The 27,867-nt window shown below is 37.5% G+C and overlaps 1 protein-coding gene across 1 annotated transcript; it reads right to left on the bottom strand.

The window, feature by feature from the left end:
- Nucleotides 1-273: 273 nt before the first annotated feature.
- On the bottom strand, nt 274-26,186 carry LOC149816475 (protein decapping 5-like). Its single transcript, XM_089987475.1, has 8 exons — nt 25,899-26,186; nt 22,024-22,124; nt 20,490-20,561; nt 19,479-20,390; nt 17,746-17,820; nt 1,616-1,822; nt 1,354-1,464; nt 274-909 (listed from the first exon to the last, which is right to left on the bottom strand). Exons 1-8 carry the CDS (start codon nt 26,059-26,061, stop codon nt 802-804), a joined length of 1,749 nt encoding a protein of 582 aa, XP_089843601.1. The 5' UTR covers nt 26,062-26,186; the 3' UTR covers nt 274-801.
- Nucleotides 26,187-27,867: the final 1,681 nt, after the last annotated feature.

The following is a 27,867-nucleotide window of genomic DNA, read 5'->3' as shown; positions in this document are numbered from 1 at the left end:
CTCTTCAAACATCACTTTGTTTCAGCTTGATATTAGCAAACCTCGAAACAGCCAATCAGTCGAAGGAATACAATATCAACACAATGAAGACACCAGCTGGTTGGAAAGGAAACAGAAACATTTCCCATCAAGAAAAGTTGTAAGCTAAGTGACAATTGAAAGTCATTGGCCTGAAATCACTAAAACCATCCATTGGTTCCAACCACCTCGAAGAATGTAATAGATTCAGCCCAGTAAAAGCCACAGAAAGATGGATTCCAAGAGAGAACAGTATAAGGTTTCTAAAACATGCACGTAAATAGCTAACCCTAGAACTGAAAATCATTTTAATGTTTTACATACATACGTGCATTTATGTTTCAAACAACCAGATACAGTGACAGATTGAAAACTCCATTTTCATAATCCGATAGTTATCTATTTAATTCAGTGGTAGTTACAATAACTTTAGTAACTGCAAATGTTACAAAACCGGAACCAAAAGAGATGGACTCAAGGAAAAGACATACAGCTTATAGCCAATGTAATTGTTCACATACAACTGTAGATACTAGACCAGATAAGCTTATTTCCAGATACTACAGAAATCCTTCAAGCTTGGATGGACTTATTTCTTTCTGTGGAGCAGCAGGGAAGCGGGCAATCATATTGCTTGTGTAACACAGGATGCCATCAGCAGCAAAAACATGGTGGCTATTACCCGTCTTCATAGTGGCACCTATTGACCACGAGTGGACACCATTTGCTCATGTCCTTTCCCTCCATAGCCGAGGTACTGGTGGTACTGGACAAGCTCTCTGACTACCCTCTTCCTCCATAGTATGAGCCCCGGAAGCCCCGGAAATTCCAGCGACCACCTGCTCCACGGACACCTCTCCCTCCACGATGCCTAGAAAATTTTCCAAACGTCTGCAAACGCACACATTGGAAGGAAACCAATATTAACCTCCAACGGTAACTATATACATAAATACATATAGTTGTAAGCTTTGTTTGCTCAGCCTAACCCACAGATGTGTTTGGCACGGTCTGTTTAGTAGAAATTTTGTATCAAGTTGTTTTCAACATAAAACCCTAATCCTTCACTCTTTCTTAAAATTTTGGTGTCATAGAATGTCAATTTTGAATTTCTTGAAAAACCTGTTTATACATTGCAATCATGCAGCCTAAAATATGTTTTCCACTAAACAAGCCAGGATCATCACATCTGTAGGGCTCAATACATGAAAGATTAAAAAAAGATGAAAAAGATAGACAGAATCTACCAGATAATACGGTCTCCTCTTTCCCCACCCCACCCACATTCAACACACACACATGTGAATATGATGAAAAACAAATCAAGTGAGATACCTCGGCGTCTATTTTCATTTGCTCAGAGAATTTAATCCTGCCATTATGTGATCCTTGATCCAGTGCATTGCACGAAAGTGAATCAAAAAAGTCATCCTTGACATAAACAGGCTGTAGAGGAATCATAGACAAAGTCAAAGAGCAATAAATCAGCAACACTGGTAAATGCAGAAGTATATTAATGATAAGGTGTCATAGACAAAGTCAAAGAGCGGTAAATCAGCAACACTAATAAATGCAGAAGTATATTAATGATAGCCACCTTAATCTCAATACTTGAAAGATGGGCATTATCTTCTTCAATTTCAATGTCTCTGTCATCAGCATCATCTTCTTCTAGATCTACTGCTTTGTCCCTTTGTTGTGCTTGAGTTTTACCAAGATGGCCCCATACCTCATCCTTTTTGAACTTTTCATTCATTGCCATGAAATCAAAGTCTTCTGTAAATTTGGTCACAGCCCATGCAGCCTGCAAGAATCAGAGAAGTCTGAATTAGATCCAAGACAGGTGAGCATAAGATCAATATCATTCATCACATACTGCTGTTTTTTGAATTTTTGAAATCTCACTGATCATCTAGCTACACAAAAGGGTGAAACTTGAAGACTACTTTTTACTCGATAAGGATCTGTGCAAAGCCTTTGGGATGGAGACTACAGTTGAATCTAGCAGAAGCTTCTCTTTGAGAGGAATAATGAAGTAAATACTACACCATCTTCAAATACAGGTTCCAGATGCACAAGCTAATAAGCTTAAGATCGCATAAATACGAACACTCTAGTTTGTTGGAAAGATAAGCCACACAAATTGTCAGGAGAACAATTGCCACGGGCAAAAGTCATGTTGACAAATTGATTACACAAACACTGGCAACATTAGCTGCAACACATGTAAAGGTGAATTAATAAATTAGGATTACTGGTTTTTTATTAATGATTTGAAGCAAATTGCTTTATCTATTCTGAAGTGAGAAATCTCCCATTGAAATACATGGAAATGACAATTCATAGTGGTATCTCCAGAGAAGCACAGTGGCCAGTAGTTGATGATTGGGTGTGCAGGAAATTGTTATGGACAGCTAGGTGAGATCTTCAATTTCCTCCGGGATGGTACTAATGGTCATGTGCAGGACATCTGATATCCTCGAAGTTGAGGGCTTGGTACTAGGGAAAAATCGATAGACCTACTGCTTAGTTAATGAAACGGTGATGCTTGTTGAGTAAAGAAGGAAAGGTGGTGGTCTAAGCTTATACAAAGAAAGTATTTAAGGCTTTGCAAGCAATTGGAAATCAAACCCTTAAAGAAAAATGGTTCTCAGGTATTGAGGAACATGTGTGGGACCCAGTTAATAAAATACAACTGTGTGATAAGATACCACTTGAAACTGCCTTGAATCTCAGGAGTTGACCCGTTTCTAGTATCCGTGTAAAACCCGAAAATTTTTGTTACAAAATATTTTAAAATATGCAAATTGAGCCTAGATCCAAATTGCAGATCCAGGACCCATAAAGGGGGTAATTAGGATTAATTAATTTAAATCCCGATTTAATAATAATAATAACAATAAATAAATAAAATTTTAAGTTTTTAAAATTAATTCGAGGATCCACAGTTGGATCCATGTTGACTTGGGGCCGGGTTACGGGTCTCGGGTTCGGACCCGAGCCCCACCCCATGTAACAACCCTTTTAAAAAAAAAAGGGCAACCCGATAAGGGTTGCCCGATAGTGCGTAACAGAAAAAGGAAAGGGGGAAAAGGGGGGTTTACGCAGGGCGTAACCGACCTCCCCCCCCCCCCCCCATCTCGGCATGGAGGGGGGCCGATAAAAGGAGGAGGGGGGTTAGGGGTTCTCTCTCCCTCGCCTCTCTCTCCACTCTGTCCCCCATCTCTCTTCTCAGTCTCTCTTCCTTTCGCTCAATCTCTCTCTCCCTCTATCCCTCTCTCTGTCGATTTGGGTGTGCACCGAAAGAAGAAGAGGTCGCCGGCGAGCTGCGGCAACTAGCAGCCATCGCCGACCTCCGGCGAGCTCCCTGTCACGGCAGCAACAAGGAGCAACCCCAGCCGGCCTTACCACGTGATTTCAGCCTTCGATCGCCGGAGAGATCGTCGGAAAAGTCGTCGAGAAACAGGTACGGTTCTTCTTTGAAACTGGGTGAGGAATCGAATATGGGTTCGATTCCGTACTTTGATTTGAGATGGGTTCTTGGGAACCCCTTCTTAGGGTTATTCTTTTCTCAAGAATCATGGGAGTGAACCGTGGATCACTCCCCTTAGATCGATTTCCCTTTTTTTTTTGAGGAAAAACAAAAAAAAATACTGTGCATTGAGGGGTGACAGGCCCAGCCGACCCAGTCGGCTGGGTGTTGTGCATTTTTTGAACCGGGCCATAGCAGGCCCAGCTGACCCAGTCAGCTAGGAGCTGGCCTGTAACTCGATTGATTCAGAAATAAAAAAATAAAAAAATAAAAACTTTTACATAAATATCGATTTCAAGTATGCCTTGTGTTGTTGTTCGAAATTCCTTTTTGGGGATTTTCGAATATAATGTAGGATCTGTTGGGGTTTCTATGTAACTTTTATTTTCAGCATGTTGTTATGCTAAAATCTCTATCTCTTGGAAAAATTCTGTGTCCAAAGGTTTCTCTGTTAGGCTATTGAAAAAAAAAAGAAGGGGAATCCTGGCCATGCCCCAGGCTGGTGCAAGACAGTATGAACGACACACGTTCCTTGTTGCTTGGTGTATGATTCACATTTTGTTTTCATTTTAGAATACCAAGGGGGCTTTAATATGTATATACCGAATATAGGTTTAATATGAAAAACATTGAATCTGCACATTTGAACTTTGTACTATCTGTTTATGCAATTACTCAATGGGTTGTAAACTCTTCTGGGACCTCATCATGTATAGTGTTAGGTTCAAAAATTGAGTAATCATTAGAAGTATATTTGCTAAGATAAATATCGGTTAGTGTTAATTGCCTACACTATTATGTTATGAACAATTTGTGTTAATTGAATAGTCTTTTAATGTTAACAGCATGCCTCTATACAGTTTGTGTCAATTGAATACCTTGGTGTATGCTGACCAGTTAATAGAATTGTATACCCTATGACATTCTGATTATCATACCCCATTTTCTAGCATACTCTGTTATCCTCTGCAGTGGAACAGTATTGCAATAGTATGGCCTGCTTTCGCCATACTGATTTTTATTGCACCATTATGAATTTTTTTCACAGCTTTGATTTTCTTGAAACGGTAGGAATTGACTTCACTTGATTAAAATAACATTGACTATTGGATTTTGTATTAGGTTACACCAGATCGTTTACTTTTCCCTACTTATGAATGATTGATATAGCTTCTCTTGAATGTCTTGTACTATTAATATGATTACAAAGTTTGTTGGTGGAGGTGCATACATGATGTGAATGCGTGCAGCCCTGGCATATAAATTTCTAGATCAGGTTTATGTGCTTGTGTGGGGATGATAACTCATGCTATGAATGAAAGGTTTCATGTATCTACATGATGGGACATGTTTAATTATCATGCATAAATATTCTCATATACTTATGAAACTATGGATGAATGCATGTGTGTTAAGTGATTACATAAAAGCACTTACACATGAATGGTCACACATGCATAGGTCTGTGGAAGCTCATGCAAATTGTTAAAATGGTATGAATGAATGTGCATTTGGAATTATGTTGGTATTATTGCATACATTGCAAGTTATTATGATTTTTGCATACGATGCATCGATGGCCTAAATGGACCATCATCGGCATGGAGAGTCGTGGGTTTGGTTTTTTTTCACATATGTTTTTAACTGCATCACTTAAACCACATAAGATGGTTTGGCACATTACTACACTATTCTAGTGGTTTATACGGGCTGGAGTCCCGAATGGATCCCTGCAAGGGAGGATGCGGGTTTTCACTTTACTTTTGCATATTGTGTTGCAAACTTAAATAATGGAATTAAATAAAAATATAATGAATAAGAACAGTGTAATATACATTTTGAGATATCTCTCTGGAGTATGAGAATCTTGGATATCCGGTCTTGGGGAGACTGTGAGGATACAAAAACTCTGTGTGCGTGAATTTGGTCCCCAGAACCCGATATTGAGGTTCTTTCTTCTGGACACGATTTTAGGGAGAGTCCGTCACTTTACCCGGGAGTGGTGTGTTTGACACAGCTGTTGTTATGGTACCAAGGAAGTGACACTTGTGGGCGTGAGGTGTCCCTTGTGTCCCCGACATTAGATGTGGAGGTCTAATGTTCCGATGGATGATGCTGTTTCCTGATATCGGTCGAGGACTAAGTTGGAACCCAGTAATAAAATACAAATTGTGTGTTAAGCTACCCTGGGAACCTACTTGACCTCGGGGTTTGTACCCGTTTGGTGTATCCGTGGGCAACTGTAATTAAAAAGAGGAACTTAAGGATGTGTGCATCTAATAGGGAATGCATATGAAAAGATGGAACTTAAATGAAAGATAACAGAATAAATCATGCATTGCACATAATCATGCATTTTTTTGTTATGCATTAGATCATGCATGTTTGAATCATTCTTGATATCATGACATAATTTGGTAGTAGCATATGATTTACTTTGTGAAATCATGCAGCAAGGTTTAATTATTTAGTTCCTGTTATATGTACTGTTTTACTGTTCTTGACTGATGAGTATATGCAATTATTGGTAGTTATGGATAATTTGAATGTTGAAAATTTTATATCTGCACTCACTCAAATCACTGCATGAAATCTTATCCATGTTCTTTCTCTCACCTGGTTTCTTTAGAAGTAGCTGTGCTCAGAATTTCGGTTCTGACACCCTACTTTGTTGGTTTTTCACAGGTAATGGTGAACAGTGAAGATGGACATGCATCTGGGGATGGATGAGTTATACTTGGGCTTGTCAGCTTCAGTAGAGCATATAGTGGCTCTTTCTTTTGTCTTTTAGTTCTTTTTACTTTCTGCAATTGATTACTTCACTTTTGAGTTGTGTATGAGACTCTTATTGGTTCATTAATAAAAGAGTTTTAGTTAGTTCTTATGGATGATAATTGCAACTTCGTTTGTGGTGGTTGGGCTATCCAATGGAAAGTGGAACTGTGAGGACCCCAGATCTCTGAAAATGTTTTCGCAACTCTTAGAAAGAAAAAAAAATATTCCGCATTTTTAAAGGGTATGGATTGGGGTCGTTACAATCCGCGGGTTTTATACAAGACAAAACTTAAATGTGTTGCATTAAGTAGAGACACGAAAAAATCATTCATGCAAGTTGCATTGACCTACATGTTTATATGGCATGTGGTTTTTTGTTGCATATAATTAAGTTGTTTATATTGCAAGCTTGTTTTGAGTATGAATTGTTTTATGGAGCCATCTTAAACTTATGTTTGATTTGATTTATGATATCTTACTGTTGGATTTTGAGAGGGTTTCCTACGATAACTTTGGTTCTTACCGTGTTTTTAAAAAAAACTTTTTAAAAGACTGAGGCTCAGTGATGACGGGACCGGCTTGCTGGAGGGAGCGATAGTTTATGATTTAGTGGACCGGATTCATACATTTTTAGTAGTTTATTGTTTTGGGAAACTTGTTGAACCCGAATTGGGGACTATTCCATCAAATTATATTCAATTTAAATTTATAGTTTGAATAAATTTATGTTTGGAATGTATGTTGGTTTGTGGATATGAATTATATAATGTGCCCCTAGATCCCTGAGATATCTTTCCGCAATATTTTCATATCATTTATTTTAAAAAAATCTGCATTTTTTAGGGTCAGTTTGGGGTTGTTACAACAACTATAAAATGTGACATGCTGGCGAGCAATAAAATCTCAATTAATGAACAAATAAAAATGACTTGGCACATCACGTTGTAGGTCTACCCAGCTCACAGTCATAGAAAAGCCATACAATAAACATACTAATAAGCATAAGGCATAGCAGAAAAGCAAAAGGGAAGTGTACCAAAAACAAACCCAGCATGAAGCATTACATGAATCATGTGTTGACTGCAGAGATGAAGAGGAAGTTCTTGTTTCATCCTCCATTCAGGAGTATTTCATAGTTCTGCCTGCAACTGGTTCTCTAACTATGAAAGATCCTAAGTTCACTGTCTTTTATCTTACTCATCATAAATTGCATAGGAATAAATATAGAAGGTGAAGAAAGAAATCAGGTGTCTTATCATGTAGATTCATCTTATCTTCATAGGAGATGATAATAATAACCCTGTTTGTTTGTTTTTGCAGCACAATAGCTTCTCAATCTAGTTTCAACATTTTGATCCAGTGCACTTTGTCTGGACTGCATAATCTGCTTAAGTCAGATGACTAAGGGGAGAATCTACATTATATTGGAGGTGGGAGAGAAACAAAATTTTGGTTGAATACTCTGTCTATGAGATAAAATATATTAGGCAGATTATTATTGTCTCATGGATCAAAGGTACAGGTCAAAATGGATTTGGATTTGAAGATTGTGGCACCAAGTAGCATGATGGCAAAAAAAATTCAACCAATATCACTTTTAGTTTTTATGGGCATGAAACCAGAAGGTCATCTTCTAAGAATATCTCATGCGGCCAACGGGAAAAAAGGAGCCACCACTTTTAACGGTATGACTCATGAAATCCAAACTTAACACACATATAAACGTTCATCCAAACCAAAACCATGAGATTTTAGCTCCAGAGAAGGAGCACCCTAAACAGATATAAACTGGTTTATCCAAAACAAAATCATAAGGTTTTAGCTCCATAGAAGGAGCACCCAGACAATATTTATTAAGAAACATACCAAACGAAACCCCTCTGCAATTTCATCCCTTGGATCTGTAAAAGATTGAACAATGAAAATCGATGGTGAGTGACTGATCGAGTTGATCCGGTCATGTAGGAACAAAGATCAACTCTCTTGATCTGCTAGGATGCCTAAGCTGCATAAATAACTGCACTTCCACTTGTCTCTCCGTGACCATATCTTGAATTCTCAATACTTATGTCACTTCATCCCTGCAAGGACAGAGAACCCATCTACCAGAGGCTCGGGGAAAGTAGGAATAGGAGACACCCATCTTGGGGTATGCTTACTACTTATATGCTTTCAGCAAACCTGCTTATGGACTAAGTAGTCAAAGAGCTAGTTGGTGCCTAGGCACCATACCCTAAAAGGCCTAGTCGATGCCTAGGTGGGACTATTCCGGCCTAGTCGGAGCCAAATAAAAAATACAAAAAATTAAAAATTACAAAAGATTCTCTAAATAATATAAAATATATATTCAACACAATTTATGAAGTTAAACAACTGAAATCTAAATAATTAAATGTAATTACATTTTTAACATTCAACTTCATATAAACAAATATTTGTTTAGCTGCATCACCTAGAGATGCATAAATGAATAAAAATATTTAAAATAAAAATATAAAATATAAAAATCACAAAGATAATTGAAAAAACTAAAACACTTAAATATTTCAAATTACTCAAACAAAACATAATTATAATGTTTTAAATGTTATAAAAACAAATGTAAAATACCAACCTTAGTGCCCCTCCTCCAACCTATGTCACATGGACTCGCCAAAGAGGTCGCCGCACCAGCGTCATCGCGACGCAAGTTCAGTCAACTCGCCCCAGTCAATTTTGGTCCATTTAAAAAAAATGGGAGGGGTTAGGTCACAACTCCTCCCCTCCCCTTCCCCAACTACTCATCTCCTCCTCTTCGGACGGTGTCGATCAGCTCTCTCTCTCTCTCTCTCTCTCTCTCTCTCTCTCTCTCTCTCTCTCTCTCTTTTGCCTCCTCTTCTTCTTCTTCTTCTTTTTTTGTTTTTCTTCTTCTTCCTTCTACTCCTCTTTTTCTTCTTCCTTCTCATCCTCTTTTTCTTCTTCTTCCTTCTCCTCCCCTCATTGGTGCAAGGCCAAACCCAGACCTGGTTTCAACAAAACTATTTTTTTAATTGCTATCTTAGTTATTTGACTATTTCATAGTTCATTTAAATATGCATGTATTTAACATTTTTAAATTTTAATTGTAATGCAGACAAGGATCATCAGAATTTTGGAATGTAAACCCACTTGGAGGGAGAGCTTGATTTCACCGCTATAAGCATGAACTTAATTGAGTCTACTCTTCCTTCTTATGATGAAGTTGATAATGAAGCATAAAATTATTAGGATCATTACCTCATCATATACATTGTTTATGATATACCTTTGGTATGTAATTATGCATTTTTTGCTTTTTTATTAGTATAATTCACTGCTTTTCTGCTTGACTTGTTTGATTGTTTCTTGTTTTCTTAATTCACTTAGCGTATCCATAATATATTTATGGCTGATTTAATTGTGGTGTTATTTTTTATTGATGATGAATAGCAATTATAGATTGTTAATTTGATTTGTTGCATGAATTTATGCATGATGAATTGATGATATGATAATTTTTTTATTTCATTAGTGTTAACTTAAAACTATTATAAATTATATATATACCCACCCTGGACCCCTCACCCAAGTTTTTTTTAAGTGCCGCACCCATATCTGCACATGCACCTATGTGACATAGCTAGGCACTTGTGTAGGCACCTCGGCACTCCTAAGCGGTAGACTTGCGCCTAGATAGCCTAGTCGGGAGCGTACTCGGGAATTTAACTACATAGCTTATGGATATGCAATTATTCCTAAGTGATTAGTTCCTAAACCAAGCAGAAAAACTTTGTTTGACCATAGTGATGGCAATAGCCAATGGGACATAAGTGAATAGGATAGGTAGCCAAATTCATGACGTAACAGAAAATACAATGAACCCCTCAGACTTGCAAATAAGTCCAAAAACATACATATTGTAGTTAACCATAACAAATTTCAGTATGTGCTCTTATATCCAAGAACTGACTCAAAGACGGTTGTATATATTAATTTGCTATATCACCCAGGCACCACCCATATTAGGGTTCATATGCAAGTTCATGACCATTCCAATATTCCATACTTCATGCCTGGTCATACAGCCCCAAACAAAGAGATAAGTAGTGCAGGATGATAACTGCTAATATCACCTAGCAATAACGGAATCAATAAAGTGCATCCTGTAAGAATTCATCTTCTAGAGTTCGATTGATGCAGAAGAAGGGGAAGATTGTGAGAGAGAGAGGTGGCTGCAACAGATGATTCGATCCTTCACACCAGGATTGTGCCCTATATATATATATATATATATATATATATATATATATATATATATATATATATATATATATATATATATATATATATATATATATATATATATATATATATATTAGAAACTGGATTGGGTCTGGATATTACACAGTATTACATCAGTTCCAGACCCAATATAATAAATACAAAGGAGTTAGGGTTAATACATAGATTTCGGGTCCAGATCCAAAGCTTGTAGATCCAAACCCGTAAACATGGGTAAAACAAACCAGTCTCAATACCCTCCCTCAAGTTATGCATGGTCGCGTACCATGGACAACTTGTTTTTCAAGAACCAAATTCGTAAGCCGGTAAGACCTTTAGTGAACAAATCTGCCACTTGATCCGCCATCTAGGCTGGTTCAACTTCTTTGTCTTCTACCTTTTGACGAATAAAATGATGATCAATCTCTATATGTTTTGTACGACTGTGATGAATGGGGTTGAAAGTAATCTGGATGGCACTCTGATTATCACATAGGAGAGTAGTGGGTAGAATAGTTTCTCCTATTTCCATCAAAAGATGTCTCAACCATGTAACTTTTGTTGTAGTTGCTGCCATAGACTGATACTCGGCCTCAGTACTAGATCGTGCAACTGCACGTTGCTTCTTGCTACTCCATGCTATTAAGTTCCCATCAATAAAAACACAATACCCAGAAACCGACCTTCTATTATCTGAATCTCTCATATGCTCTGTGCGCGGATCATGCATAAATTGTGAGACTTGATTCACTGCATACACAATGTCTGGTCTAGTGAAAGTGAGATATTGAAGCATACCCACAAGGCTGCAATATTGCCTGGGGTCTTCATATCAGAGTTATCAGTCGGGGAAGTGGGAGAGGGAAGCGATACGAGAAGCGGGAGCGAGAAGCGAGGCACTTTCAAAAATTTAGGAAGCGAAAAGCGTGGGATGACTTAGAAGAAAATTACGAACCGAACCGAAAGCGACCTCGGAAGCGAGAGGGAAGCGAAATAAAAAATACAAAAAATGAAAAAAAAATGGGAAAGCATGGGGGAAGCGAGGGGAAGGGAAACACGTTTCCCATTTTTGGGAAGCGCGCTTCCCTGCACATTTCGAACGCACGATGTTTTGTGCTTCCCCATGTGCCTAGGCGCTTTCGGTAACTCTGCTCCATATATCTCTTCATCCTGAGCATTGAGCTTATGATTCAATACACTGGGAGTGGATAGTAGTTTGCAATCCTTCATACCTGCCTTATCTAATAAATCCAACGTATATTTGTGTTGAGTTAATGAAAGATATCTATCCCAACAGTCTACCTCAACCCCCAAGAAATAACGTAGAACCCCCAAATCTTTCATCTTAAACTTTCGACTCAGGAGAGCTTTTGTAACTTCTATATGTTCATCAGAATTCCCATTAATGATAATATCATCCACATACATGAGAAGTAAAGTATTGACCTGACGATCCCGAAAGATAAATAGAGAGTGATCGAGGTGAGATCGAATGGACCCATGTCGTTGAATTTCGACAGAGAAGCTATCAAACCAAGAACGAGAGGCATGCTTCAGCCCATAGATGACTCTTCGTAATTTACAGACATGGGTGCTGGGACTGTGTTCTGCATAACCAGGGGTTGCTTTATATACACTTCTTCTTTCATACTGTCATGCAAGAATGCATTTTTGATGTCAAGCTGACTGAGAGTTCATCCATACTAAACCGACAAAGATAAAATTAATCGAATGGTTCCCATTTTGACAACAGGGCTAAGCGTCTCATCATAGTCTTGCCTGTATTCTTGAGTAAAGCCTTTGGCTACAAGTCTCGCCTTGTAGCGTTCAATGGATCCATCAGGTTTATGATTGATCTTATAGACCCATTTAGAACCTACAACATTTTTGTCTGAGGGTGTAGGAACAAGTACATTAGTATAATTAAAGATATGTATGAAGGAGTAGTAACCAATGTCCGCACTTGTGGAGGGGTGACAACCAATTTTCCTACAACGATTGGGTTACATCAAGGATCTGCTTTAAGCCCTTTCCTATTTGCTATAGTGATGGATGAGCTTACGAGATCAATTCAAGAAAATGTGTCGTGGTGTATGTTGTTTGCTGATGATATTGTTTTGATTGATGAGTCTAGAGTTGGGGTTAATGCTAAGTTAGAATTATGGAGACAGACATTGGAAGCAAGAGGTTTTAAGTTGAGTAAGAGTAAGACAGAATACATGGAATGTCGATTTAGTAAGCAACGAAGTAGTGATGGGAGTGTAGTGAAGCTTGGTGAGCATGAAATACCGGTGGATGATTCTTTCAAATATTTGGGATCTATCATTCAAAAGTATGGAGAAATTGATGGAGATGTAAATCATAGGATAAAGGTTGGGTGGATGAAATGGAAGAGTGCAACTGGAGTGTTGTGTGATCGTAGAATGCCATTGCGGTTGAAGGGAAAGTTTTATAGGACGACTATTAGGCCCGCTTTACTATATACTACGGAATGTTGGGCTGCCAAGAGACATCATATTCAAAAAATTAGTGTAGCTGAGATGCGTATGCTGAGATGGATGTGTGGAAATACAATAAAAGATAAGATTTGGAACGAGGAGATACGTAAGAAGGTAGGTGTTGCACCCATTGAAAATAAGATGAGAGAGAATCGTTTACGGTGGTTTGGACATATTCGACGAAGGCCTAATGATGCTCCAGTTAGAAGGATGGAGAAATGGGAAAATATATTAGTTAAAAGAGGTCGGGGTAGGCCTAGGAAGACATGGATGGAGGTGATAAGAAAGGATATGAATGCTTTGAACCTCACCGAGGACATGGCATTGGATAGAAATGAATGGAGGAGAAGGATTCATGTGGAAGACCCATAATGATTTTCTTTGTTGGTTCATATCGCCGACCCCAATTGTTTTGGGATGAAGGTGTAGTTGTTGTTGTTGGTGGTGTAGGAACAATCCCCAAGTTCCACATTCATGCAAAGCTTCCATCTCCTCATTCATAGCCTCAACCCACTTGACTGACATGTATGCATGCAAGAAACCGATGGGTTCATCCTGCTTTTCAATCTGAGAAACGAATAATTGTAGATCCGTGGAGAAGTTATAATTGGCCCATCTCTCAATAGGGTGTCAGATTCTTCCAATCCTCTTGGACTGCACATCGATTTGCTGAGCACTATTCTTGTTTCGTCGTACATAGACGACTCCTTGAAATTTTGTGGCATCTGAAGTAGGCATGACAGGAGCCTGCATATTTCTCAACCTTTCCATCTGAGGCTCTGTATCGGTCTCACTCCGTTCAACGGGTGATGTATGGCATGAGGGAACATCATGCGTCTCCATCTGGTTAAGTAACTCAGCAACTAGCCATGGTTGATACCACTCAACGCCCTTGTTGTGTCCATCTATACTCCCTGAGTCCTCAACAGTGTTTTCATCAAACACAACATTTCGTGAGACTCTGATGCGATGAGTGGTGGGGTCATAGCATCGATACCCTTTGTATTGATCAGCATATCCAACAAACTTGCACCTGCAAGCCTTGTCCTAAAACTTGTCACGTTGAGAGTTATCGATATGAACATAACATATGCAACCAAACACTCGTAATTTATTATAATCAAGTTGAATCCCGAAAAGTGCAAAATAAGGAGATTGATTCTCTAGTAATCTTATGGGTAGACGATTTATGATATACACAGCAGAGTGGAAGGCTTTCATCCACAAACTCACGGGAATATAAGTCTCATGCAACACACTTAAGGCATTTTCCACAATATGTCGATGCTTTCTTTCCGCCACATCATTTTGCTGTGGTGCATGTGGGCAAGATATACGACGACTTATTCCATTATCTTGGAGAAATTCAGCAAATTTCTTTGATAAATACTCGCCCCCCCCCCCCCCCTCACATAAGAAATATTGAATTTTAGGCAAGAATTGATTACAGACTAAAGCGCAAAACGAACAAAAGAGCTTGAACACCTCGAATTTATGTTTTATAAAATAAATCCAAGTATATCCGGAATAACTATCTATAAGAGTAACATAATAGCGACTATCAGATAAAGAAGATTGTGGGGCAGGTCCCAGACATCAGAATAGACAAATTCAAATGGCACAGAAGCTCTCTGATTTATTGAATTAAAAAGAAAAACATGACTCTTACATAATTGACAGTTGGAACAAAGTGAAGTATCAGACTCAACACTTAAACTAGACCGTGTAACAAGTCCACTCGACACAAGTTTCTCAATAAATGAACTATTACAATGACCCAAACAACGATGACAAAACTCTGGCTTATTACACTGAGATAAACTAAAACAATCTTTGGACGACACTAGATGAACTGGCTGACTGACCGACGAATTTGATGAAGCACCACGAGCAGAAGAAGAAGATTCCTTGAGAACATACATATTTCTCTGTCGTTCTCCTTCAACAAGTATCTTCTTCGTGAGAAGATCCTTTACACATACAGAAGGAGTAAATTCGACGGAAGAATTAGTATCGTCAATAGGTTTAGAGATAAAAACAATATTTTTGACAATACTGGGAGAATGATAGACATTAGATAAATTTAAGGAAGAATTAGGGAGTGGAAGGTTAACATTTCCAATATGAGATATAGAGTAAAGGGTACCATCTCTAGTTTTAATACGAAATTTTTCACGATAAGGAATAGGTTTCGAAATCTTACCGACATCACCTGTTACATGTGCTGCAACCCCAGAATCAATGTACCAAGTTCGTTGTTCATTCTGCTTGAAACTTAACTCTGAAAGAGCAGATATCAAAAGATTCTTCGTATTATCCTTTTCATCATCCTTCGAGTCTTCTCCTATTCTTCCTCTGTGAGAGGATCCTGCACCATTAAATTTTCCTTTGTTCTGTGAGTTGTACCAACAATTAGCTTTGATGTGCCCCCTTTTATTACATTGAAAACATGTCGGTATATTCATGGAGCTCTGGTTCCCGGAGAAGGAGTTGAGTGACATGTTGGGCGTGGGCAACAATCCACGGCCTCCTTGACTGTTCCTTCCATATCCACGTCCTCTTCCTGACGTCATCCCTGTAACCAATACATCATGGTTGTTGGAGTTCATGGCCATCTCATCTCCTCTAATGGTAATTTCATACTGCAATAACTTCGCGCGAAGATCTTCAAAACTTGGCAATAAAGGGAGACAAAAAAGGGAGGTGACCAGCATGTGATAATTAGATCCAAGACCATTCAGTGCTTGTTGAACCTTTTCTTTGTCAGGAATTTCACAACCCACCATGGCCAGTTGATCGATGATGGTCTTGACCTTGTTCATGTACTCTACAACTGACAAGTTTTCTTTCTTTAAGAGCTAGAATTCTCTTTTTAAATGTAAGATCCTGGCCTCTGAAATCTGTGAATATGTTTATGCCAACCTCTACCATAACTCCATAACCGAGCATTCGTCAGGAATGCCCACTAATACCTCTTGAGAAAGGGTAGAGGTGATGTAAGCAACGACCGCTTGATCTTTTCTCCTCCATGTCTCAAATTCTGGATTGTGAATCAATTTGTTGGAAACCTGCCCTTTATCATCTCGCTCTTCCTACATCACAAACTCTGGCGGTGCATGAACTGTCCCGTCGAGGTGTCCAGAGAGATCCAAACTTTTGATAAAAGGCAAAATTTGCCTCTTCCAGGTCAAGTAATTCGAATTGTTCAGTTTTTCAAAGATGAGTTGACCAAGGAAACTTGACGGTAGATAAAGAGAATCCATGACGAAAGAATATGAAAGAAGATCAATAAAAATCAAGTGCAAGTGCAGCAATACTAGGAAACAATCGATGCAGCATTAGCAGAAATTCCAGAAATCCAAGTTCGTCTTCTTTTTTTTTTAATGAGAACAAGCTAGCCGCAGATAATCAAATATTCCCAACTATGCTGATGCTGCCTAGTATTCAGGAGGGGCCAAACAGGACATCAGTCTTATTTAATTAAAACCAAATCAGGTTTGCTGCTGACATCAAGAGAGGGCAGGAATAAGAGTAACGTATAAGGGATTCAGATTAGGCAAGGGGCAGAACAAAAGACTCAGATCTGATAATGAAAACAGATCTGGCGTTAATGCAAAATCTGATGCAGCGTGAACAGATTTCAATCTGTTTCACGGGTTCTCATCTGATAACAAAAACAGATCTAACGTTAATGTTAGATCTGATATAGCGTGGACAGATTTCAATATGTTTCACGTGTAGCATTACCGAAAAAGGAGAAGAACGATTTCAAGGGAGAAGGCGTTAATGTTAGATCTGATATAGCGTGGACAGATTTCAATCTGTTTCACGTGTAGCGTTAACGAAAAAGGAGAAGAATGATTTCAAGGGAGAAGGGAAAGATTTGAAATCAGAAATTATTTTGTAGATCAAAAGGGGAAGATTTGAAAACCAAGATTAAGACAGAAGACAGAAAGAGGAATAGGAGAAGAATGGACGTTGAGAGATAGGAAAGAATACAGTGACCTGTTTAAAGCATTGGATCTCGCAGGACACACCTTCTGGAACCAGTTTCGTGCACTTCGGGCGGTGATCAGAATCGAGCCCGCTCTGATACCATGTAAGAATTCGTCTTCTAGAGTTCGGCAGATGCAGAAGAAGGGGAAGATTGTGAGAGAGAGAGGCGGCTGCAACAGATGATTTGATCCTTCACACCAGGATCGTGCCCTATATTTCATATATATATATATATATATATATATATATATATATATATATATATATATATATATATATATATATATATATATATATATATATATATATATATATATATATATTACAAACTGGATTGGATCTGGATATTACACAGTATTACAGCAGTTCCAGACCTAATATAATAAATACAAAGGAGTTAGGGTTAATAGTAATACACAGATTTTGGGTCCAGATCCAAACCCGTAAACATGGGTAAAACAAACCAGTCTCAATACATCCCTGCTGACGAATTTACAACACAAAGCGCTTGCAACTTCAAGAAAAGGTCCATGAAATGAATGGCAAAATACCATAATTTTAGAGGTTTTTTCAATGAATCTGTTCATTCACATATGAAATAAAAGTTTAGAGGAAAAAGTAATAAAAAAACAGAGATGCATGCAGTACCCCCCGTCCTCCATGTCCTCTTCCTCTTTCACGTCCTCTATTATTGAGATGAGAAACTCGATGAGCTCCATTTACCTGAGAAGTAGAAGCCACTCTTTATTAGCATCACTAATCTAAATTTCATTTGACAACTTACTAGAATCATATACAATAACAATTTGCAGTTAAGAACTGCCACAACTAAACCAATCTGATATGAATGTAATCAGCGGAGAAGGGTTCTCATGTAAACCAGACTTGCAAGCGTAGGGAGCATCCACAATTCATCAACAACCATGACCATCAAAAGAGCAATAAATCAAGACTGTCAATTGTCATCCATGAATCTCAATGCTATGAAATCAAAGTCTCTTTTTTTCTTTTTTGTGTGTGCATGCAAGCATCTCAATTCCTCGGGAAATTAAAAAATAAGGTGTTCTCTTGAGAAAACATTGGCAACTTTCTAAAGCAAGAAATTTATTTTGTCTAAAGAGAACATAAAAGCGAGACTTTGGTTTCTTGTGAAGTATGATGACCAAGGTTGTAAGTATCATATCATTACACGTATCGGTCGGGCCCAAAGTAACACTGTATCACATCGTAAACGTATCATAAATTTTTAATAAAAAAAATCTAAAAATAACAAAAATTCTAAAAAATCATAACACATGTAACAATGATGAATTGCACAAAATACAACCATAAAATCACATTTATGTTTCTATGAGCTATATAAGACATCATCAAACATCAACTAATATAGAATCATAGATAATATTGCATGCATATTTCACAAGAACAATGCCACAAGACTCATACTTTCATATTATATAAACAAAAACAAAATAACCAAGTTTATGAAATATGATTCAGAAAAAAAAAATGATATGTATACTGTATCATACGATATAGGTACGATACACACCTGTATCGAGATACAGGTGTGTATCATATCATTTTCCCCCAAAGTAACGATACATATTGTACCGTATAGTATGATACGATACGATACAACACTGATGATGACCACATCTAGTGTCATCTTATTTCTCCCGTAGATGTGATATAGGACAAGGTTAGCAACTTTCTGGACTTATATAGTATCTTATAAATGTCAGGTTGCACTGTGACAATATCAAAAATAAACACGAATTGAGAAAAACTAACATTATCCCAGTTATGGAAAGAAAAGAAAGTGGAGATTGCTGAAACCAATGCATACTAAAACACCAAATATGCTTATAGGACTTAGTATACAAACAAACAAAAGCATCTGGAAAGCATCATATGAAGCCATTTGCAGGTTCAGTGCACAATAAGAGAGTATTCATGCATTAGCATTTAATATGAATAAAATAAACAATAGCTATGAAGTCGGTCTTTAAAAAGCTTAAGTAATTTGAGACTTTAGTAATACTTATCCAACATATTTGCATTAATGCTAGATATCATTGCTGTATGGTTGTATGAACATTGATAACAATTAATTGATCTACACAGAATGACAAATAAGTAATTAACATCATAAAAAAGCTGATAAGTGGCAGATACTGGTGAAGGATATAGATTCAGATAAAGAATATTCCATTTATTTAGGAACTTACTCTCAGCAATAATACATTCTCCAAAACTTAATAGGAGTTACCCTCATCACTGGTATATTTCCAATATAACAATACGCAGAAAAATAACTCATAAAAGATAACCCAATGAAAACAATAATCAAAAGTGTGGTGATAGATACAGCTCTGAACCTTTTGATCAGAAGGTTTAGGCAGTGGCAAGAGTGGCCTTTTTGCATCTTTTGAAACCAAAGCTGGTGATTCTGATGATGATGATGATACTACCACCTCCACATCTTTTTGCACTGCACGCAATGGCTGATTGGTTGAAGATGCAGATGGCCCGGGCTGCACTAATTGATCTGGCGTGATCAAAGATGGCACAGAAGTACCAGAATGCACTGATGTAGAAGGCCCCATAATGGACGACGCTGACTGAGACACAGTCTGATAAGGCAAAGTTGATGGTCGGACTGGCCTTGGTTTTGTTGGAAGTGGTGTAACAATTGCATTTATTTCTCGAGTAGAGGAAGCTAAAGAAGATGCCAATGGTAAACTCACACTTCCACCAGCGGAAGAGAGAGAAATCAAAGGAGCCTTATCTGAGATGAGACTGGGTGATGTTTCAGATGCTACCGATGCAACCTGGGCAGGAGCTAATGTTGATGGCAAAGAAATCGAGGTTGAAACTGCAGTACTGACAGGGGGTTGGATAGGATTTGAAAGTTCAGGCAAACTTATATAACTTGTCTGTAAGGGTGCACTCAAACCAGGGTATGGAAAGTGCTGCTGCATAGTTTGGGGAATTGCCAAGCCAGGAGGAGGTCGAAAAGGCATAGGTTGCTGTTGGACATGAGGAAGCCCATTAGAAGGTCCATAGAATCCCTGCCAATACATTGGCATAGCAAGACCAGCACCATTTGCATTTGGAGCTGGAGGCGAAGAGCCCCATGAACCTACACTACCTCCTGGTTGGTATAATGGCAAGCCGCCTTGAAATGTTGGTCTGGCCAAATAAGATCCATGGGAACTAAGATCTACAACAGACCCACTGCCACCTGAACCAACGCTTGTAGATCCTGATGATGGACGTGAATAGTGAGACTGCAAAAGAAAGACCAAACATTATTAACCCATCCCGCAGGAGGCTATTTGTGTAATCCTCAGCCAAAAATGTACATAAATTAGAATGTTTTCACTTGCTTGTATAATAGCAGGGTCATTGTGTATTGGTGGTGTTGCTTGTACAGGTGGGGATGACTTCACTTGTAAATCCTGAACACAACAAAAAAGTAATAGAACATTATAAACCAAAATGCAAACATATTATTCACGCAATAGAGTATAAGACAGCCAATATCATGAAAAAAGTAATAGCATGCAACAGAAAAAGGAGAAACAGTTACAATCAGTCCCTGGTGATATCTATGTGCATGTAATAGCGTGTGTGTGCATGTGTGTAAACATATCTATGTGTATGTATGAAAAAGTAGCATGCCTTACCAAGAAAAATGAAAAGCAGACTCCCGTTCATACACTGAGGAAGGCCTCAGTGTATGACTTCATACCTTGTCTGCAAGGGAGACTGCTTTTCATTTTTCTTGGTAAGGCATGCTACTTGTACATACATACACATAGATATGTTTACACACACGCTCACGTGCACACATACATATTTATGTGTTTATCCAAGTTTAAGCACTTTAGGTTCACTTTAGAATTTTCAATTAACATAAAAATACCATACTACCCTTAAAGCTCATAGTTTTGAAAATTTTAGTAACTTTTCTCTTGTCAAGGTCTCAACAAGTTACTTTTACCAGACAAAAAAAGAAACCAAGTTACCTTTGTTACTTTTTGAAAATTTTGTTTCACTTTAACTTTTACTTTCCAACAAGAAAGATGTATTCCACCATCAACAGAAAAATGCAAATTTCAAAAATGCCACCATTATAGGCATAGTTTGCTAATTTAAAGCTAATTGAACACTTCCAAAGTTATTTACAAAGGGTTTCTCTCTGTGTGACTTTTTTTCCCTGAAGGCTCTATGTGTGATTGCATTCACGGTTGTTCAGAGTGCCATTGTGCACAATTAGAACAAAAATATTATCAGGTAATTGAAGTAGAGATGGCTTTTCACCAAATAAACAAAGATGAATTCCCCTTAATATTGCATCACAAACATTGGTGGAATCACAAATTCAAGGTCAACCAAAAAAATAGTGCAGAGCATGCCAACTGATCAGCTATTACTTCATTATGAAGAAGAAATACATTATGGGAATGTCCACATGCACCCCATAAAGATTATTTTTCTTCTTTACGACCTATAACAAATACCTTAGACATCTATAATCATTTATGATTAGATGCCTCCAAAAAAGGGCTTATTTTTTACAAAAAAAAAAAGATATTCCTTCTGAAAACAGTTACCCTCCTAGCATCTTCTTTGCCCATTTCCCTTCCACTCATCTCTCTGCCATTGAATAAATGAAAACCAGCAATAAAATGCATTGGTGCCCGGAGCTCAAGTGGAGATAACTGCTCAGCTTGAGAATGGGAAGTCCAGGAAATGGAAGGGCAATACAAGGTCTATTCTAGCTCCTTATGTAAGTCTTTGCAAAAGATAAAATGCAATACAATATTTGACAATATTTATTAGCAAAATATAGATCTCAAAAAGAGTAATCATAAACCTCAAAAGCCTTCACTACTAAAAAGCTTGTAAGTCAATAACCTTGATGTCACTTCCACGAAAAAGTATATACTCATAAACATTGTCACTTGGAGGAATTTGTGGGCCATCTTTCTTCCGTCCTTCAGTTCCAAACGATCTTACTGCAAAGCAAGGATTTGACAACTGTCGATAAGGTACTAGCATAAATGGCAATGACATGCGGGCATGGACAGAAGTCACAAAACACAAAGTTGGATTGACATATTGATGAAACATGCTTGAATACACTATAATAAGATCCAACCCAGTATTGTTATGCATTTAGCACTTGGATGCATTTTTAAGTAACTTGCTTTTGTTTCATGCTTACGTTAAACACTTAAAAGCAGGTATCTGTGTCTTGTTTCTGTTTATATTTAAAAAAATTGTAAATAAAAAGAGAAAAAGAAATAGCAGCTCTTTTGAAACAGCATATATATAGCATGGTTCATTTGATAGAAAACAACACTTGGATTGTGTTTTTTCAATTATTAAAAAAATACATGATTTCTTTAAACTTCAATATTTATGAAAACTTTAATCGTTGATTTTCAAATCTTATAAGAGCCTATTTCACATCAGAATTGGACGATCCAAGAGTCAATTCCTATAAAATCAAGCATATAGAACACAATTGTATGGTTAGATTTGAGAAAAACATGAAAAAAAAGTAACACCAAAAGCCCCATATGATGGCTGTAGGCTCGATACATCGTGCAAATAGCAAACCAATCTATTGACAGTTGTAAGAGCAACAGCTGCCCTCAATACATCATGCAACTAAATGATGCAGTCCATAGCCATCTATTCAATTGAAAACCATGAATTTTACACCAGAACCTGTATAAGACATTAACACAGGAACTACTTGCTCGATGTCAAAACAATTCTAAAGCATTCCCATTGAGGTCGTCCCCCTCCTGTTGTCCCAAGACTAACATTGCAATTATGAGTTAAAACAATTCCATAAACTAAAATAAAGTCTGCTGGAAGCCCAATCGGCTTCAGGACATGACATGACATGACAAAATGGTAACATTTGGAAAAATTGAAGAAAAAACTTTTTTGTCTAGTCCTTGAAATAACAACTTTCTAATGCAACTCCAGAATTTCTTGATTAGAATCATTTGGAGCAGATAACTCGCTCAAGAAGGTACTAGGGTTGAACCCACTTCAAACCAACTTCTTAAGCAATAGAAATGTTTGGTTCTGAACATTTCAATGTTAGAGGCTCTTTTTTCCCTTCCATCACCAATCCTCTTATTCCCCTACAGGGCATAATGTCAAGTCAATCCAACCTGATTTTTGCTTTAGAACATCTACTTCATGATATTCATACTACAAACTGCTTGGCTATTGTGATTTGTGAACTACCCACTAATATTTATCGCTAGTAAAAGACTATGGTACCTGGACACTCCATTTTTCACTCGTACCCGTGTCGACACACATCGATGCCTGGACACGCCATTTTACACTCCGTACATACAAGTTTGTATTCAATTTATTATTTATAATTATATTTTCAGTTTATAGCTTTATATTTTCAGTATATAATATATATTTTAGATATATCATATATATTTAGATTATATTTAGTTTATTTTGAATTTATTCTGTATTTATGTGATATTTACGTGTCCCCATACCCACATTTTTTTGAATTGCCGTGTTACCCTCCATACCCAGGTGACAGATAAGTTGACGCATTTCTCTATTTACTCTTTAGTTTGCATGATTGAAATTTGAACTATAATTTATATAAATTGAAATGGAAAAATATTATATAGTGTGATATTTCATTTGCTTGAATTTATTTTAGTTTCCATTTTCTAACCTTTTTTCCAAGAATTTGACCTGATCCAATATTTATCTAACTTTCAGATGTCACCTAACCCAGTCCTCTACCCATTCTCTACGAATTCTACAAATTGGGCTAAAAATAAGCAGCTTGCATACCTGTGGAGCATATGGTGAATAGCAGTTGTTAGAATAATGGAACACTTATTAAAAAACTTGACTGGATGCACCCAACAGATGGCTTGATTTACATGTCCACTGTCCCCTCAACCTGAATACCAAATACAAGGATTTACGAAAGCAATCGGCTGCCTATATTTGTACATTGCCATCTGAAAAATGTTTTTTAGAAATACTAAGCAGACACGTGTACTGGTACTTCTGGGTCCTCAAGGTCAGTGCTTATATGTCATAGGTACTGCCAACATATTATATATATATATATATATATATATATTTCTTTGTATTTGATACATTATCTCCAACATATTTAATGTGTTTCTCTATTATACACATGCTCCACACATTCACAGTCAGACCTAGCTAATGCAGACCCTTCTTTCAAATAACAAATGGGTTGACAAAACATGTCATCCATATATATCCATGTGAAGTAGGTGGCCACAAGCATTATCAAAACAAAATGAACATATCAGAAACCTCCATCTCCTCTACGACGGAGACAAATCCAAGATGACATAAAAGTGTGCAGCAAACAAGAAGATTCATCAGAACTCCCATGAAGAGGACACTGGTGATGCTAAAGTGTTCATAGCCTGATGCCTGCTTTTTATCTAAGATGACATAAGAGTGTGCAGCAAACAAGAAGATTCATTAGAACTCCCATGAAGAGGACAATAATGATGCTAAATTGTTCATAGCATAATGCTTGATTTTTATCTTAGTTTGCTAAATTTTTCATAGCCTAATGCTTGATTTTTATCTTAGCTACCCATCATCTCAGAGACCTACAGGAAACACATGCAAAATTTTTCTTAAAGCAGAAACAAAATTGCTGTGATTATGATAAGATCTGTTTGATGCGGTCATGTAAAATATATCTTCTTTCCCTCGATACCCGAACTCCACTAAATCACAATGGCCCTAATATCGCAAGAAGCACCAAAAATGGCTTAGAACTTGACAGGTTTTACCAGAAAATGTCCCAAACAGAAAAACAGGTGCAACATCAATCCTCTAGCAGAACAGATGGCTAAAAGAAGAAAAAAAAATCAATTGGATACTGTTAACTTGAATTGAAAACGCTTGCAGGGGAAGCATGGGAACATCCTACTGGAGAAGAAAAGTGACATCGTGCATGAGAATTGGGGGTAAAAAATAACAACAACGAATCAATGAGCAAAGGCTGCTTTTATTCCTATCTGTCCTTTTTTATTGCCATTGTAACGGCACAATTCAACATTTCCAAACTCCAAGCAAAGAACGCCACACAAACCTGTACCGCGTGCATGCTCTTGCAATGATGGGAACTTGATCCAGACCTTGACAAGGAAGAATAGAACGAAGCTTCTTAAATCCCATGGAACTAAAGCAGAGCATTCTTACCAAAGAAAGCCACACCGCAGCAAACAGATTACTTGATTAATGAGAAAACGGAACCACAAATCAAGCTTACAAATAAATTAATCGCGAAGAACGAGGCACTAAGACCGCCCGAAATGACGGAACAAACAAAAAAATAAGAAGCTTTTCCAAAACAAGTAGAACATAGATAAGAAAGGCATTAAGAACTTCTTGGCAAAAATCCAGCCATAAAGAAGGAACTGGACTAATAAGAGAAATGACGACCGAGAGGGAGATCACAAATAAATAACACATGCAATACTACCGGGGCTCTAATTAATCAACCAAGATACAAACCCCAAAAACTCAAAATCAACGCACGAATCCGATTTCTCCCAAGATGCTACGCAACCAACAAAGAGAAAAAATCCATTTGGGGAACAAAATCAATTAAAGAGACATACACAAAAAGAAGAAAACAAGGACGGACGATAAAGGAGATAATAACAGATAAGAAAACCTCCAAAAGAAAGATGGGTGAAAGAGGAAAATAGAGAGAGAAAGAGAGAGACCGTTGCGCAAGCCGATGCTGGACTCGTCGGTGTTGATGTTGTAGAGGATGCCCTCGTAGCGAATCTCAAACTTGGAGGTGAGGCTGATGAGGCTGCCGATGTACGAATCGGCGGCCGATGAGGACCCTCCGCCGCTCGATCTCCCCGTCGACGCCTCCCCCATCTTCGCGCTGCTGCTCGTCGTCGTCTTCAGTGGATATATATAGAGAGAGAGAGACAGACTGATCAGGCTTTTGGTGCAGCAATCCCTTATCTTCTCTTCCTCACACTGTCTCCCTCTTTGGGATTTTGGGGAGTTGGTACTGTTGCGTCCAACTCCAACCCTCACCCCTTTTATAAAAGGATGGAAACGGACCCACCACACGCCTGATTCCTCGACGACGACGAAATCTCCCCTCTCAGAGGCACGCCGCCTCTTGGTCGTATTTTTACGACACGTATCGGATACGGTATGACACGAGTCATGAACCTGACGCGTGAGGCGTTCTTTTGTTTTTTTATCATATATTTTTTTTAATGGTTTCTAATAGAGCTGGTAAACGAAAGGAGCAGCTCGTGACTCGGCTTGGTTCGGCTAGTCACAAACTCGTTCATGATCAGCTCATTTAGCTTAAACGAGTCGAGCCCAAATACAAGGTGTTCAGCTAGGCTCGGTTTGATAGTGATCGTATAGATAAAAAATATTTTTTATGGATAATATATATTTATGTAATATATAAAAAGAAGAATGTATAAAATATATATAGAAAAAAGGTTTATTGAATATATATATAGATAAAATATGGACTATTAAGTTTAATTTATAAAAAGTTATATATATTTTTAAGTATAATATAATATAATATATATATACTATGTACAAATAATATGGAATGTTTTTACACGAGTGAGCTCGTGTTCGGCTCGTCTCATTCAGGTACAAGCTGAGCTTGAACTCGGTTTGGTTGAATACAAACACGAGCCGAGCTACGAGCTTAGTCCACTAGTAAATGAGACGAGACCGAACATGCGTTGTTCGGTTCGTTCAACTATTTTACCAGCCCTAGTTTTTAATGCTATTTACATAAAATCATTTTTATATGTCGAGATATTTGGAAAAAAAAAAACTAATAGTTAAAAAATTCAAAAAATCTTAGTTCAAAAAAATCTCAAACTCATGTGTCGAACTCGAGTAGCTTGTCAGGTCGTACATGTATCTCTATGATGTATCTCCTGTCCCAACCAAGGGTCAGATTTGGGCTTGGACACGGGGACAGGAGCTGACTATGTGACATAGATTCTTTTAATTTTTTTTTTTCAAAACTAAAATACGAGAATACAGATTCTTTAATTTTTAGTTGTTAGCAATATATATTGTAATATTTTGATATGTAAATTGTATTTCTGTTGGGATATAATTACAAATTATTGTTATTGTTTGGAATATGTTAAAATAATATCCATGTGAGTACCAATCGGGGCTCGCTTGTCAGGCGGGAGCAGTTAGTGCGCGTCACCTTGTGTTGGGATGTTGCAAGTTAGAATCCCAATGGTATAGCCTAACCCTAGCTTTCTTTGTCAAAAATATATATATATATATATATATATGTGAGTTGTGCTCTTTCCATCTCATTTGTTTGCAAGTAAGTTGATGACCAATGGTGTAATATAGTGTATTTTTTTATGATTTTTAAATTCAAAATTTTTGATTTTGAACTAAGTATTTAATGAAAATGATAAAATCATGGAAAAAATATAGGTGACATCAGATGGGTCTAGGCGTAACCCAAAGCCCACTGACAAGACCTAAGTGAGCCAATTAAAGTTTATCAAATTTTTCATTTTTAACCATTAAATTCAAGCAAAAATCATGCAAAATTCAAGTTAAATTCAGGCAAAATTCGGAGGCGAAAATCAGGCATGTATATTGTTAGATGTGTTTCATAATTTTGAGAACATTAGTACCTTATTTTTTTGAAATTGAGTTATG

This window comes from Nuphar pumila, chromosome 14 (assembly GCF_984573655.1).
Source record: "Nuphar pumila chromosome 14, dmNupPumi1.hap1.1, whole genome shotgun sequence".
NCBI lineage: Eukaryota > Viridiplantae > Streptophyta > Magnoliopsida > Nymphaeales > Nymphaeaceae > Nuphar > Nuphar pumila.
Note: the sequence above shows the minus strand (reverse complement) of the source record. Positions and strands in the feature narration are given on the sequence as shown.

Excerpts from the sequence above, each read along its gene's own strand:
- LOC149816475 (XM_089987475.1), bottom strand. The coding sequence starts at position 26,061 with ATGGGGGAGGCGTCGACGGGGAGATCGAGCGGCGGAGGGTCCTCATCG. Across the intron at positions 20,562-22,023 it reads TTCGTGGAAGTGACATCAAG|GATTTACAAGTGAAGTCATC; the intron begins GTTATTGACTTA and ends TGTTGTGTTCAG. Across the intron at positions 910-1,353 it reads AAATGAAAATAGACGCCGAG|ACGTTTGGAAAATTTTCTAG; the intron begins GTATCTCACTTG and ends GTGCGTTTGCAG.